This window comes from Dendrobates tinctorius, unplaced genomic scaffold (genome assembly GCF_039654945.1).
Source record: "Dendrobates tinctorius isolate UK_male_01 unplaced genomic scaffold, ASM3965494v1 ptg000120l, whole genome shotgun sequence".
NCBI classification, from domain to species: Eukaryota; Metazoa; Chordata; class Amphibia; order Anura; family Dendrobatidae; genus Dendrobates; species Dendrobates tinctorius.
The window spans coordinates 5,947,682-5,964,988 of record NW_027361788.1 but is presented as its reverse complement, the minus strand read 5'-3'; the positions used below and the strand labels follow the sequence as shown (position 1 = coordinate 5,964,988).

Below are 17,307 nucleotides of genomic sequence, written 5' to 3'. Positions count from 1 at the left end.
CTGTAGCTGCGACGATGCGGATGCCAATCCCAGACATACATACATACATACACACACTTGAGCTTTATATATTAGATAACAATCTCCAAAACTAAGCATGGCAAGGAAATAATATTTATGCTCTTTAACGATTTATCATATATTTACCCGATACATTTAGGAAAGGTGATTGGGTGCAGGTATAATCAGGGTATGAGTAGCTGAATAGTGCCAGTGAATTAATACTAGTCACGCAATAATTGGAAGGATACGGACCACTGATTATAGCAGAGAGCCCACTGACCTGAGGACGGCCTGCTCCGAGCAGTTATCCTCGCTATGCTGGGCTTGATGCCTGGTGATGACTGGACACCTCGGCTGATATGCTTTGGCATGCTCCAAGAGTACAGCTGCACATTTACATATGCAATGACCTAGATTAGCATTCCCTATCACAACCCATCAGACCTAATTAAAGTAATGGAGCTTTCATACAGCCTAAAGTGGGAAAAGGGGCCGTGGAGCCATAGACAGGATATGACAAGCATCCTTCTACTTGATTAAAACAATATATTCTGCGCATACAATTTCCCTCCCCCCAACCCAAGAATTTAAAACAGCAGAAAAATACAGAAAAATGTTCTTGTGTTCTTGGAAGATTTGAAAAAGATATATATAAATAAAAAAATAAAGAAAATTATAAAATCTGATAATCAGGTGGAAATAAATATGCAGAAAATGTTCTAAAACTCATCAGATCCACTGACAAACACATTGTGATACAATATAATCTCATCATCAATCACAAAGGTGCTGCCGTATACTTGTAACTTTGTCAGAGTTTATATCATAAAGGAAATCTGTCACCACGTTTTTCCCACCTAATCTGAGAGCAGCATCAGATGTAGGGATCCTGATTCCAGCAATGTGTCACTTAATGGGCTGCTTGCTGTAGCTTTGATTAAAAAAAAAAAAAAAAAATCAGTGTTTTATCAGCAGGAGATTATCACTAGAGAACTAGTAAACAAGCTGCAATGTAGTCCAACCCCGCCCCCCCATCATCGATTGGCAGCTTTCTGTTTGAGCACAGGATACACAAGAAGCTGCCAATCAGTGGTGTGGGCGGGTTATACACAGCTCAGTATTGAGATAACTGCTACACCATGTGCAAGATTATTAAACAGTGAACATTTTCACCTTCGTATCATTATTATGCAGATTTTCCAACACCCAATTGTATAAACTTGATTTCTGATTGAATGAAGCAGATCAGGTGATTTGTATTTATGTAATGTGGGGGGTACGACCTAAGATTTGAGAAGGATCAAACATGATGGGACAAGGAGCCCATTATCCTGCACTACTGTCATATTCCAGAACTGCAACCTCCCTAGAGGCCAGAAGTGCAAGGTGTTCAGTGCTCAGAGATACGGCAGAGGCGACAAGGCCGAGCTCGACCACCGCTGAGCAAGACACAGAAGTACAAGATGTGCAGTGCTCAGACACATGATCGAGGCGAGGAGGTGGAAACCCAACCACAGAAGTACAAGATGTTCAGTGCTCAGAGACACGGCCGAGGCGAGGAGGCCATGCCTAACCACCACTGAGCAAGACACAGAAGTACAAGTTGCTCAGCGACACGGTCAAAGTGAAGAGGCTGAGCCCAACCACCATTGAGCAAGACACAGAAGTACAAGATGTTCAAAACACATGATCGAGGTGAGGAGTTGGAAACCTAACCACTACTGAGCAAGACACAGAAGTATAAGATGTTCAGTGCTCAGACACATGATCGAGGCGAGGAGGTAGAAACCCAACCAGTACTGAGAAGGACAGAGAAGTACAAGGTGTTCAGTGCCCAGAGACACGGCCTAGGTGAGGAGGCCAAGCCCACCCACCACTGAGCAAGACACAGAAGTACAAAATGTTCAGACACATGATCGAGGCGAGGAGGCGGAAACCTAACCATTACTGAGCAGGACAGAGAAGTACAAAGTGCTCAGTGCCCAGAAACACAGCCGAGGTGAGGAGGATGAGCCCGACCACCATTGAGTAAGATGCTGAAGTAGGGTCTAACTTTGTGAATTTGAGTCACTCATGTAACAATCAATAAGCCAATGGGTCAGTACTGGGCTCTTTTCTTTTTTTTAGGCTCTTTTTTTTTAACACACGTTCATCAATCCATTATTTGGGTATGTGCACACGCACATTTCCCATTACGGACCTTTCTTAGTCCAACTGTTTTTGCCAAGATAACTACAATGATATTTACCATTGACAATATTGCTACGATTTAGCCACTTATTGTACACTTTTCAATGGAAAAATTCAAAGTAGCAACTGCAGCATATAGATGACAGACCGAGGATTCGCAATACGTAGCACCATTCAATTTACACTGCGTGTGCAGGAGAATTTTGGACAGTCCTACTGGTAGAATACCCAGCAGTGCTCCAGGTGGAAAATCATACGACTTAGTCTGCAAATACAGAAGAACTAGTGTGAACGCATCCTGACATTCTGCCAAAAATAAGATTTTGTGTGATTCTTGACCTACAGGTTTCTTACTTCTGGGTGAGAAGTCAAACGCCTGCCGTTGTTTTAGAGAAGTGTTAAGTTTCTATTGAGATTTTGGGAAAGAAAAATAGGTGACATAATAAAAGGGGGGAAAAGAAATCCACTCAAAAGTTTGGCATATTTTCAGCTTCCCTGGTGTTGCGTATGCTGAAGCACGTGTAGCCATAAATACTAAAGTCCGATTTCATTCGGACTACAAGTCTATCTAAAGGATATTAAGCTTTGGTCAACATTTATTAGGTACTTGTAGGGAAAAAAAAGATGAAAAGTTACTTTGCCGCAGTATTAGCTCCGTTTTACAACTGTTGGAACTAAGAAGTTCCAAAATGGTTAAAGAAAAATTAAAGGAGCATTTTTTTTATTTTGGTCAAAATTTGTGAAACAAGCCCTATGCTGCATAATTTGGCAGGAAAAAAAACAGCAGCGAAAACGACAAGGCAAAAAAGAAAAGTCAACTTAACCCCCCCCACCACCACCACAAATGATGAATCGGGCCCAGGTCTATATACAGGTTTTACTTTTTAATCAGTGGACAGTTAGGAACTTTATTTTAAGCACATACTTCGTAAATAGTACGACAAAAGTGGCGCAGTTTTGAAAGAAAAAAATAAAAAAAAAAAAAACTTTTTTCAACTACCTTTTAGTCCCCAATGAGATGTCTCAGCTTCACGAACGCGTTCTGTCAGTTTTTGGGCTTTCAAATGCAAACCGCTTCAGGAAACGTCGGCGTTTATTTATCATGGAGCACTTTTGTAAATGTTTCGTTAATGTTTCTCCAAAGTGTTTTGTTATTGTTTGTTTTGCCATTTTCGTTCACAGTTTTTTGGATGTATTTTTTCCAACGTTTTTAATGTTTTTTTTGGAATCCATTAAGCAATGAATAAAAAGTTGTTGTTCTTTTTAATGAAATTGATAAAACACTCAAAAAAAAAAAAAAAAAAAAAAAAATGACTGGGTGCATTTTTAAGTCTTCTCATTGACTTCTACTGTGAAGTATCGAGCGTCTTCTACCTTTAGAATGGTTAGGTCGCTTCTTTTAGCTGCTTGGTGTTTTTTGGAAACCTGATGTCTTTAAATTGACATTAGTGATGAGAGAACATGCTGGGATAAGGTGTTATCTCAGCATGCTCTGGTGCTGAACTAGTGTCTTTAGCGTGCTTGAATAATATGTTAGCGTCCCCGCGGCTCCATGACTCGCGGCTGTTAGGCAATACCTGCATGTCTCGCAGCTGTCCAACAGTCATGAGACATGCCGCAGCGGGGACTTGAACATATTTTTCGAGCATGCCGAAGACACTTGGTTAGCACCTAAGCATGCTCAGATAACACCTTAACAGAGCACACTCGCTCATCAGTAATAGAAATAAACAGAAAGATTCTTTTAATCTTCCTTCAAAGCTGAACTGCTCTAAAAACACGTCGTGTGAAGATACCAGACGTAGATTAGTTGGTGTACCCCAAACTGGAGCAACATTATAGACAGACTACACTTGATTAATGAAGTTCTAGATCTTATTATTATTAACAGAAAAAGACAAACTGACCTTTGCTAACCGCATTTATACAACTCCACTAGTCACTTAAGAGCAATCAATTCTCACGACTGCCTATTTTGATCATTTTTTTAAAGTGGGATTTAAATGACTATTAATCAAAAATGTCTGATTAACTGGCACCTGTCAGATCCCTTCATTGCCATATTACAGAAGAGTTTTATATATACATATATTTTTTTTTTTTATAAGAAGAATAAGTCAGCGATTGAACTCACTTGGCCATCGTGCTGATAGTCTTGTCCTTGGACTTTGCAGAGGGGACTGTTCTGATCTTCTAGGCAGTGAGTTCCGTCCATGGCCACATTCCAGTTCACACATACAGTTTGATGTGACTAAAGGAAAAAGAAGAGACAAAACATCATCTTTAGCTTTTATAAATCCTAAAATTGGGGTATGATTCGTATGAAGTGCAAATGAAAGCCACGGTATGCTACAAGTAAACGTGATTTCCTAGAAGATCTGGCATTTCGTCAGAAATCTAAGGCGCATCAGTTGTCAAGAGTTGTAGCATCTTGCATGTAGCATCACCTACTATTACAGGTAAAGTACTTTGCTAAACTGGTTTCTCAGCATTCTCGTGGATTGCCTCAATGAGGATATCCTGAAGGGTTTTCCCAGTGTAACTCACAGAGTTCTGCTTAGGACATTCACAAAGACGTTCCTAAAGTGAAAAACAATCTTGCACAAGCATAATAAATCTTATTCATCAAACCCAATGATCACGTTAAAATGAACTAATAATTTCTTAAAGGGGGTCACTGAGCAATTTGATATACACTGTTCAGGTCTGGCATCCTGTCCGGTGCTCCGTGGCAGCCAGTATTCAACTCTGCGCTCAGCGCCATGGGCGCCTCTGGCATCTGCTGAACTTATGACATCAAAATGTTGCGGAGTGACAGAGATCATGATATCCCAAAAATGCCGGGTGAAGGATTCCGGCTGCAGGAATGAAGACTGGCAGCCACCATGCATCAGACTGGACATAGGGTCAGAGTAGTGCAAATCATAACCTTTCTTTTCAGTATATCTCCGAACTAGTCTCTCAATATCTTCCCTCACATAATCTCCGGTCCTTCCCAAGACCTCCTCCTCTCCTCCACGCTTATTCACTACTCACCCAATCGCCTTCAAGATTTCTCCCGAATATCCCCCATCCTCTTGGAATTTGGGCCCCAACACGTCCGGTCATCCACCACATTTGGATCCTTCAGACGGAACCTGAAAACCCATCTCTTCAAAAAAGCTTACAACCTGTAACGACTGCGCGGCCATCTCTGTTGGCATATGCAACAGAAATGGACTTATTGTTTATGTAAAGGAGGGCTTTACACTAGCCTGACAGCAGATGTTGATAGTGTGAAATTAAATGTTTGCTGTATTGTGGGGAGGGAAGTTCTCTCTTCTTGTTGGTACTTTTTACTTTCGTTTTTGACTGTATTATACCAGCAGCACGGGCTGTGTGCTTCTGAATTCTTATCTCATGTTTACCCATAAGAAGTAAATGCTGTTAACTCAAGATAACTTGCTCTTTGAAGTTCTCCTATGTACTGGTGGATTCTCAAAAGATACACTCTGCTACAGGTTATGGGCCCAGAGCAGGAGATAGTCCCAGACACCAAGGACAGAGCTACCCAGAAGATAACTCCAAGCAATAAATCCAGACACCGGAGAAGCAGATAATCTCTGTTAACAGAAGGAGATAAAACCCAGTGAACAGAGACTGAAAGAAAAAATCCAGATACAGAGGGACAAAGGAATATATGTTCCAGGAACTGGATGACCGCACACTGGAGATAATAACAGAGAATTACCACACACAGGATATACATATCTTCATAAAACAAGATCATATAAAAATGATATGCAGCACTGAGCTGAAACTCACAGTAGTTAAGCTGAACAGTGAAAATTATCAGTTATGGAAATTCAAAGTAGAGATATTGTTATCTAAGGACGATTTATGGGAAGTAATTACTACAGATAGACCTGATGAAGATAATCAGACATGGGAAAGAAAGAATAGAGAAGATAGAGCCACCATTAGCTTATTAGTGGATGATGCTCAATTAATACACATAAGGAATGAAGATACAGTGAAAGGAATGTGGGACGCATTAAGAAAATTACATGAAAGATCAAGTTTAAATCACAAGTTATTTCTATTAAGAAAGCTTTAGAGTATGAGATTGAGTGCAAATGACGATATGCAGAAGCACATATTCTTAATGATGGAAGTAATATCACAGCTAAGGTCTATTTGTGAAGACATTAAAGAAAGTCATGTAGCAGCAATATTATTGTGCAGTTCACCAGATTCGTATACAGCCTTGATAAATGCCCTAGAGACAAGACCAGAAAAAGACATCACATTAGATTTTGTGAAAACCAGACTAATAGATGAATATCAGAGAAGAAAAGAACAAACAAATGATTCTTCTACTGAAAAGGACAGTGGAAATGCTCTTAAAGCTACAGAATTTAAAAAACCCTACAATAAAGAGACAAGAGAATATTTCAGATGTAAGAAAAAAAGGTAATTTAAAGAAATACTGTACCATATGGAGAGCAGAACAAAAATTACAACATAAAGAGCATACACAGAAAGTGAAAAACACAATTTCCGATTCATGTGAGAATAATTGCATTGGCACAGTAACAGATAAGAAATCATCACTTGGTTGATTTATTGATTCAGGAGCAACGAGTCATATGACAAGTGACAAGAATTTTTTCACTGATCTTGATTTAGATAAGAAAGAAGCCATTTATCTTGCAGATGGAATCAAAATAACCGCAGAAGGTATAGGACAAGGTATGCTAAGCTGTTCAAACAAGTTCGGACAAAATTCAAAGATACTTGTACAGGATGTGTTGTATGTTCCAAAATTGGAAGGCGGATTGTTATCTGCGAAGCGTTTAACAGCCAATGGACTCACTGTAAAATTCAAAGACAATGAGTGTGCAATCCTAGGAGGAAACAAGGCGATAACTAATGTCAAGGCAGATGAACAATTATATCATCTTGACACACCAAAGGAACAGATGATCACAAGAACTGTATTCACGTGTGGCATAGACATCTAGGACACAGACACCCTGACAGTATAAGGGAACTACAAAGAAAAGAATTGACAAAAGATCTAAAGATATCAGATTGCTCAATTACCATAAAGGTACTGAAACACTTAGCTATGTACCAGCGATCCCGACCAGCGATGTGACGCGGTCAGGATCGCTGGTACATCGCTAAGTGGTCGCTAGTGAGCTGCCACACAGGCAGATCTCACCAGCGACATCGCAGGGGACGGGGGTCGCTACTTACCTGTCACACCAGGCGATCCTGCGTCCTCCCGCCCGGCTCCACGCGTCGCTCGTCGTCACAGCAGGAAGCGCCGCAGGAAGCTGACAATGAGAAACGGTCCAGGATGTTCTCGCGCGATCAGCGATAACAAGCGGGGGAGCGGGTTGTAAGTATCAGACCCAGCGATATCGCTAGCAATATCGCTATAACGTCACAAGTTATAGCGATATTGCTAGCGATATCGCTTAGTGTGACAGTACCTTAAGATGTGAATGTTGTATAAAATCTAAAGCCACAAGAATATCCATTCCAAAAGAAAAGTTAGATGAAAAGCAAAAGACCACTTGATTTGGTGCATACTGACGTATGTGGACCCATGCAAGTGACTACATCAGGGGGAAATAGATACATGGTGACTTTCATAGATGACTACTCAAGATACACAGTCACATACAGTGGGGAAAAAAAGTATTTAGTCAGTCAGCAATAGTGCAAGTTCCACCACTTAAAAAAAGATGAGAGGTGTCTGTAATTTACATCATAGGTAGACCTCAACTATGGGAGACAAACTGAGAAAAAAAAATCCAGAAAATCACATTGTCTGTTTTTTTTTTCATTTTATTTGCATATTATGGTGGAAAATAAGTATTTGGTCAGAAACAAAATTTCATCTCAATACTTTGTGATATATCCTTTGTTGGCAATGACAGAGGTCAAACGTTTTCTGTAAGTCTTCACAAGGTTGCCACACACTGTTGTTGGTATGTTGGCCCAGTCCTCCATGCAGATCTCCTCTAGAGCAGTGATGTTTTTGGCTTTTCGCTTGGCAACACGGACTTTCAACTCCCTCCAAAGGTTTTCTATAGGGTTGAGATCTGGAGACTGGCTAGGCCACTCCAGGACCTTGAAATGCTTCTTACGAAGCCACTCCTTCGTTGCCCTGGCTGTGTGCTTTGGATCATTGTCATGTTGAAAGACCCAGCCACGTTTCATCTTCAATGCCCTTGCTGATGGAAGGAGGTTTGCACTCAAAATCTCACGATACATGGCCCCATTCATTCTTTCATGTACCCGGATCAGTCGTCCTGGCCCCTTTGCAGAGAAACAGCCCCAAAGCATGATGTTTCCACCACCATGCTTTACAGTAGGTATGGTGTTTGATGGATGCAACTCAGTACTCTTTTTCCTCCAAACACGACAAGTTGTGTTTCTACCAAACAGTTCCAGTTTGGTTTCATCAGACCATAGGACATTCTCCCAAAACTCCTCTGGATCATCCAAATGCTCTCTAGCAAACTTCAGACGGGCCCGGACATGTACAGGCTTAAGCAGTGGGACACGTCTGGCACTGCAGGATCTGAGTCCATGGTGGCGTAGTGTGTTACTTATGGTAGGCTTTGTTACATTGGTCCCAGCTCTCTGCAGTTCATTCACTAGGTCCCCCCGCGTGGTTCTGGGATTTTTGCTCACCGTTCTTGTGATCATTCTGACCACACGGGGTGGGATTTTGCGTGGAGCACCAGATCGAGGGAGATTATCAGTGGTCTTGTATGTCTTCCATTTTCTAATTATTACTCCCACAGTTGATTTCTTCACTCCAAGCTGGTTGGCTATTGCAGATTCAGTCTTCCCAGCCTGGTGCAGGGCTACAATTTTGTTTCTGGTGTCCTTTGACAGCTCTTTGGTCTTCACCATAGTGGAGTTTGGAGTCAGACTGTTTGAGGGTGTGCACAGGTGTCTTTTTATACTGATAACAAGTTTAAACAGGTGCCATTACTACAGGTAATGAGTGGAGGAAAGAGGAGACTCTTAAAGAAGAAGTTACAGGTCTGTGAGAGCCAGAAATCTTGATTGCTTGTTTCTGACCAAATACTTATTTTCCACCATAATATGCAAATAAAATGAAAAAAAAACAGACAATGTGATTTTCTGGATTTTTTTTTCTCAGTTTGTCTCCCATAGTTGAGGTCTACCTATGATGTAAATTACAGACGCCTCTCATCTTTTTAAGTGGTGGAACTTGCACTATTGCTGACTGACTAAATACTTTTTTGCCCCACTGTACTTAATTAAGAACAAAAGTGAAGTTTTTGATAAACTTGTAGACTATGTAACAAGGTCGGGTAATAAATTTCAAAGGAAGCCAATTGTCATCAGAAGTGATAATGGAGGTGAATTTACAGGTCACAAAATAGAAAACTACTTAAGACAAAATGGTATAGAACATCAGAAGACTGTTCCGTACCCACCTGAACAAAACGGAGTAGCAGAAAGGAAAAACAGAACTCTGACAGAAATGATGAGATGTATGCTGACAGATTCCAAACTACCAGAGAAATATTGGGGTGAGGCAGCAATGACAGCTACATATCTACAGAACAGACTTTTTTTTCCAGAAAACTGAAGAAAACTCCATATGAACTGTGGCAAGGTATGAAAAGAAGTGTCAATCATTTAAAAGTTTTTGGATGTAAAGTTTTTATTGTCATTCCAACAGAAAAACATTCCAAACTTCAAAACAGATCCATGGAGGGAATATTTGTTGGATATAGTGAAAATTGCAAGGGATACAGAATCGTACATCCCAAAACAGACAGAGTCACGGTGAGTAACAGTGTGACATTCATTGAGAATCTAAATGAAGACACTGTGATTTCACTTGACTCAAAAAAAACAAGAAAAACAGCAGTGACATAACTGAAGAGGTATCTGATGAGAAAGTAGTTGAAATTGATGAAGAACAGAATACTGAAAATGAAGAAATACAACTACAAACAGACACAGAACCAAGACGTTCAATGAGAGAAAACAAAGGTAAACCACCAAAACGTCTCTCATACAAGACAAGCACAAGTAAAATTTATGAACCTACTTCTTGGGAAGACATATCTAAACTCCCTAAAGAAGAAGCTAATAAATGGACAGAAGCAACAGAAACAGAAATTAAATCCATGCATGACTCAAATACATGGACACTGACAGATTTACCAGAAGGAAGAAAAGCCATAGGATGTAAATGGATTTTTAAAGCAAAATACCCAACAGATGGCACACCTGAAAGTTACCGAGCAAGACTCGCAGCTAAAGGGTATTCTCAAAAATATGGAGAAGACTATGATGAGACATTTGCTCCAGTTGTCAAACATACTACAATAAGAACTTTACTTACAGTTGCAGCAATGAAACAGATGGAACTGATACATCTGGATGTAAAGACAGCATTTTTGAATGGAGATTTAACAGAAGACATTTACATGGAACAACCTCTAGGATTCAAAGATGAAAGAAGCCCAAACAAAATTTGCAAACTACAGAAAAGCATATATGGTTTAAAGCAAGCAGCTAAAGCGTGGAATGACAAAATCACAAAAGTGCTTACAAATGAAGAATTTCAAAGAAGCAAAGCTGATCCATGCTTGTACACAAAAAGGCTGATGAATAGATGGATTTATGTACTGTTTTGAACAAGAAAGGGATAAAGAAAACATTCTAAAAATCCTGAAGCAACATTTCGAAATCAAAGACTTGGTAAACGTGAAACAGTACCTAGGAATACAGGTAGATAGAGAAGACGGAAGTTTCCTACTGAATCAAAATCACATGATTCAAGACATAACAGAAAAATTTGGATTGAAGGATGCAAAAACAGTAAAGTCTCCAATGGAAACTAATTATCTTAAAGAGATGAATAGTGAGAAAAATGTGTTACCAAATAATGAAGAGAACAGAACAGCAATAGGAAAACTACTGTATCTAGCGACTGTTACAAGGCCAGACATCGCAGCAGCAGTAGGAATTCTCAGTAGAAAGGTGTAAAAACCAAATAAAGCTGACTGGAATGATGTAAAGAGAGTAATGCGTTATTTGAAAGGAATCAGCAACGTTAAGCTCAAACTACCCACAAGTGATAATTGCATTTTAACAGGATACGTTGATTGGGCTGGAGATCCAACTGACAGAAGGTCTACCAGTGGACATATTTTTTTCCTCTCAGGTGGACCAATAAGTTAGACAAGTAAGAAACAGTCAATTATGACACTGTCTTCAACAGAAGCAGAGTATGTTGCCGCAGCACATGCAAGTCAAGAAGTTCTGTGGTTAAGACAATTGTTGACAGACTTATGACAACCACAGTTGGAACCGACAAAATTGAAAGAGGACAATCAAGGATGTCTTGTTCTTGCTCAGATGGAAAGAGTCAATCCAAGAACCAAGCATACTGATGTGAAGTATCACTTTTTGAGAGATCATCAGGAACAAGGAGTCTTGAAGTTAGAATATTGTCCTACTGAAGAACTGACAGCAGACATCTTCACGAAGGCGTTGAATGCTGATAAACACCAGAGACTAATAAAAAAGTTGGGTTTGATTGTATAAGTCCTTACTGTTGAGAAAGGGTGTTGGCATATGCAACAGAAATGGACTTAATGTTTATGTAAAGGAGGACTTTACACTAGCCTGACAGCAGATGGCGATAGTGTGAAGTTAATTGTTTGCTGTATTGTGAGGAGGGAAGCTCTCTTGTTGATTGTTACTTTTTACTTTTGTTTTTGACTGTATTATACCAGCAGCACAGGTTGTGTGCTTCTGAATTCTTATCTCATGTTTACCCATAAGAAGTAAATGCTGTTTACTCAAGATAACTTGCTCAGTGAAGTTCTCCTGTGTACCGTTGGATTCTCAAAAGACAGACTCTGCTACAATCTCAACACCATCGGAGCTACTGCATTCCCCGACCTACTGTCTATTTCCCCATAATCCTGTACTATGTAAGCCCGCAAGGGCAAGGTCCTCTTCCCTCTGTACCAGTCTGTCATTGTTAGTTTACTGTAAGTGATTATTGTATTTTGATGTAACCCCGTCTCATGTACAGCACCATGGAATTAATGGTGCTATATAAATAAATAATAATAAAATCAAATTATTCATTTCTTGTTGTTGGCTTTTATTTTTTGTTGGAAGGGTATGCCTAAGGCTAAGGCCACATTTGGTGTTCATGCTGCCCTAAGCACTTTCAGTCGTGACGCCACCTACTGATAAGTCAGACTAAAAGTGCCCATATCTTTAGATGTATCCGTTTTTTATAGATCATGCACATGATCATATTCTAAACCTAGGAAACTATCTGTAATAATTGGATGACACTTGGATATTACGTATGGGGTCAGATTGATTTTTCTCGCACTCAAGAGAAAAAAACCTTCAATGTGTGAGTCTCTTCCCATAGTCTGTAGGCAGTAGTGCATGCGGCTATTATTGTTCTCATGGACAGTCGGACCGAAAAAAAAATCGGTCATCTGAACAGCCATATTGCATAACATTTGATCAGTGCGTTGCCCGTGTGCGATCCGATCAATAATCAGACGGAACAAGGACAATGTAAACGCTCGTCTGCATGAGCCCTAAGGCTCTGTTCACACATCAATTGTGAGTGTAAAATCCAAGAGAAACAGCCCAGTATCTCCTCAGTGTCGTCCTAGTTGTCCCTATTTGCTTCCAAGCCAATAAAAAAATTGGAAAATCACATTTTTACTCGTCTATCACTAAGCAACAAATCCGTGATGCAAAATGGAAGCAAATGTGAAGCCTCCGATCTGCATCCGTGTCTCATTCATCCCCATAGACCCGAATGACCGAGTCTGATCCACGGATAGGATCAGATTAAGACCTGCTCTGAGTCACAGGGATCTCACCATCAGATCCATGGTTATAACGATGTGTGAATACATCCATTCTACCTTATGGGTCAAAGTGCTGTCCGATGGAAAAAATAAAAATCAGACAGCACCCAGATGTGATTTATCCTGAGGGTGCAGTCAGAGAGCCATGTAACACGGACGACTATTGCACTGCAGTGCTCAGACTGCCCGGCGGCTCTCCTGACCCGAGCATCACAGCTGCATACACATACACTTGGGTCAGGAGAGCTGCTGAACTACGATGTGATCGTCGTCCAATTTATACGGCAATTTGACTGCACTCTCAGGCTAAGGTCCTGCATGAGGACAATAATGGTGAGCAGCACTGTATATACCCCCACATCTTGCCTGCAACCCCATTTGCATCCCCACATGTAGCCTGCAACCACAGATTTACACCCATATGTACTCCCACATGTACCCAGCACCCCCATAGGTACCCCTACATTTAGCCTGAAACCCCATGTGTATCTCCACATGTAGCATGTACCCTACATCTGTTCTGCACCCCATTTACCCTGTTAGCTCATATATATCCCCATGTGTACCTTGCACCCCATATATACCCACACACAGCTTGCACCCCACATTTTCCCTCACATATAGCCTGCACCCTCATATGTACCCTTCGACATATCCTGCAACCGTATATGTACCCTTTGATGCATCCCGCAACCCCATATATATAGCTTCATAGGTCCCAACTGTCCCAGATTTCTCTTTTCAACATCTTCATCATTCGTTAAATATTTTATATATTTACATTTGCTTCTTTTCCTGTGATCTCATGTCTCCATGTTCACAGGCTGCTGCTCTACCAATGAGCCACAGCTTATGATGATACACATAGGAGAATTTGATAATCTTGACTTCTATTGCAGGCAATAAACCCTGAAACAGAATATACATATCCATAGAGGTACATTGGATATATAACAATGTATTTCTATGGACCCTGTATACGGAGGTGAAGAAAAAGCATTAAAAATCAGAAATCAGCAAAAACAAGGTCCCTGTAATTGCAACAACCCGCACATCACAGCGATCAGATTATTTACGGGGATCAGTAAATGACACAAAAAAAATTGTGTGGTTGATATTTCTTCTCTATTAAACCCATAAAAAATGTCATAAAACTAATGTTGACGCTGTGTTCACACGTAGTGTAAATGCTACGTTTTTTTCTGCTGCTTTTTTTGTGTACTTTTTCTACAGGTGTTCGCACCACACAATGCAATAACAATCTTCTCAGGTTGCAATGTGATTGCTGTGTTTATTTTATGCATTTTCCCCCTTATTTGATGCGATTTGGGGGCAGAAATGAAGCAGAGTTTTTAACGCTTATTTAATAGTACAGAAAAACTTTGATTTTCAGTTTAAAAATGCAACAGTGTTTTGTTTTTTTCATGTGGTTTTTTTTAGAAGCAGCCTATAGAGATAGAAACAAAATGCACCAAAATTGCAGAGTTTGGCGGCATCTTCAGACCACAGAGGGCACAGATTTCATGGAATCCCATTCCACGTTGCTTGGACATTTAGAATGTGCATTCAGACGCCAGTATTCTGGCGAAATTGCTTTGATGAATGTTTATTAAATGAATGGAACTATGAAAATCCTGACAACTCCAGCGAGAAAGTGAGGGTCCTGCTTACTACACCCACCACACAGTGATTGACCTCCTTCTCTATACACACACACATATAGGAAAAACTGTCTGTATGGGAAGAGTACCTAAATGGTGCATTCAGACGGGCCACTCAACTTTATATAAGACGAGTGGTGCTAGTTTACTAATCTGTCTACACAAGCCGATGAGTACTGATGGGATAAGAAGGATTGCTGATTAACTCGATCCTCGTGACGAATTTTACGCCGACATAAACTACCCAATTACCCGATGGAGTGTTTTGCTCGTTCATGGGTTGATTGCCGGCATGCCATTGTGCACAAGAGCTCTGTCGACTGTAGCTTGGCCATGGCTGAGTATTCCAGATCTACTCCTACTCATTCAAATGGGGCGGGTGTGCTGTACCTGGCCACTATACACCCGACCGAGATGAGCTCTTCAGCTCCGGAGCGTCTAACGTTCGGCTTCCGTCGACAATGAGCACAGCTGATCGACAGGGGTGCGAGGTGGTGGACTCCATCGATCTGATCTTGATGGTTTACCCGCAATATAAAAGTAGCAGAGCATCCCTTTAACAATGGATACAATCCAGGTTTAACCAGTTCACCAGTCTTGCAGCTTTGGAAAACCATGTTAGGCAAAGAACCATGGGTTTTCCAAGACATGAACGCACGATATGATACATTTATTACTTTACATTGACCTGCAGCTTACACCTGATGACAGGTTTTTTTTCTGAAGCCAACACTTGTGAGCAGGCTACACTTTCTTCCACTTGTAAGGGTCCCGTTTCACATAGCGACGCACCAGCGATCCCGACAACGATACGACCTCGTAGGGATCGCTGGTGCGTCTCTACATGGTCGCTAGTAAGCTGCCAAACAGGCAGATCTCTTCAACGACGCACCAGAAATCCCGACAACGACACGACCTGGTAAGGATCGCTGGTGCGATGTCACACAGCAGCTATTCTGAACGATTCCAGCCTGCGTCCCTGAGTTCTGCGTAGCCAACGAGGTCTCTTGTCGGCATCAAACACAGCGATGCGCGTTGGCCAGCGGGACGCCGACGATGAAAAAATGGCCCAGGACATTCAAGCACGATTAGTGATATCCAGTGGGAGGGCCGGTCGCCGCTATGTGTCACATGTAGCGAGATCGCTGGCGACAGCGCTGTTGCGTCTCAAAATCAGTGACGCTTCAGCAATGTCGCTAGCGATCTCGCTATGTGAGACGGGGCCTTAAGAGGTGACTGGAGACGCACACAACTCTGCAACCTCTACGATTACATTTTTGGTCTCCTCCTAGTTCCTATACTTTAGCAGATCGGATGATTTGATGATCTGATCTGCAGAGATGTTATCGTTCAAAAGTCAAAATCTGCATTTAATCAAAACCTTTTAATCACAAAAATCTGCCCAAAATTTTTTTTCCTTTATCCCATATACTGAGTAATATTCTGTTCTAAGCAAAACCTTTGCAAAGCCGGATAGCCATTTATATGTCGCTCGAATGGTCAAGAGGAACGTGCCATCAACAACTATTGTACTTTTAGCTTCATAATCCAAAAACATTTTTCAAAGTGTTTAAAAAAAAATGATTTTTCAATGGTGGATGCAGAGGAAACTTTTTTCACACTACCGTAAACACTGATGAAAATGTCACTCTGATATTTACTTTGAAATTTTTTTCTTTGAACTTCGAAAAGCAAAAAGAACAAAAAATACCTATAACAAATACAACTAACAATGCAAAACCTTTTCATCAACAATTGGTTTAAAGTAAATATATTCTTATGAAAAACAACAATACATTCCTCTAGCCTCCCACAAACAACGCACTAATATATGTACTATATTAATACTGACAACCACTAAAAAACTTTCAGTACAGAACGATAATTTTTTTCTGAATTCTAAAGGCAAAACAAAGAATTAAAAAATCTGTCAGCACGTTTTTGCTTTGTAAACTGACAGCAGCATGAGGTATGGGGCAGAGACCCTGATTCCAACGATGCAGCAGTTGTGATAAATATCAGTTTTCTTTAATACAGATCTAGCAGAGCCTGGCATGCTGAGCTCTGTATAACCCCACCCACATCACTGATTGGCTATTTTCTGTGTACACTGTGCAAAGGCAAAAAAGCTGCCAATCAGTTGCAGGGGGCGGGGTTGGACTAGGAGACACAAGACGCCTAGTTCTGGAGTGATAATCTCCTGCTGATAAAACACTGATTTTATTGAAACAGCAACACAAAGCCTAGTAAGTGACACGTTGTTGGAATCAGGGTCTCTGCCCCCAATTCATGCTGCTTTCAGATTACATAGCAAAAACCTGCTCAACTGTTTAATCTGACCATACCTAACCCACCTAGGCTCTGTTCACACAGGCACTAAATAGAAGAATACAAAATAAATAAAACGTAATAACGTAATAAATTGCCTGCAATGTGCACCGAAGAATGTAGAAAAGTGCGTTTGGGCCATCACTTCTAAGTAGAAGTACCGAGTATAAAATAGGAGAGCAAAATTTCATTTTCTAGGAAATACGGTATGTTGGAAATTACCG

At 40.7% G+C, this 17,307-nt stretch overlaps 1 protein-coding gene across 6 annotated transcripts in view; it reads right to left on the bottom strand.

The window, feature by feature from the left end:
• The window catches only part of NEK6 (NIMA related kinase 6), a 247,120-nt gene that overhangs the window by 99,763 nt on the left and 130,050 nt on the right, over positions 1 to 17,307 (bottom strand). For 4 of the 6 annotated variants that reach the window (XM_073590703.1, XM_073590702.1, XM_073590705.1 and 1 more), the window contains one exon: positions 4,328 to 4,444. The exons of 1 other annotated variant lie outside the window; for it this stretch is intronic. In XM_073590703.1, the coding sequence (XP_073446804.1) occupies positions 4,328 to 4,408 (81 nt within the window). In that variant the 5' untranslated portion in view covers positions 4,409 to 4,444. Of the gene's footprint in view, positions 1 to 860; positions 935 to 4,327; positions 4,445 to 17,307 lie in introns of those variants that run through there. One more of the 6 variants, XM_073590707.1, reaches the window with a different exon arrangement.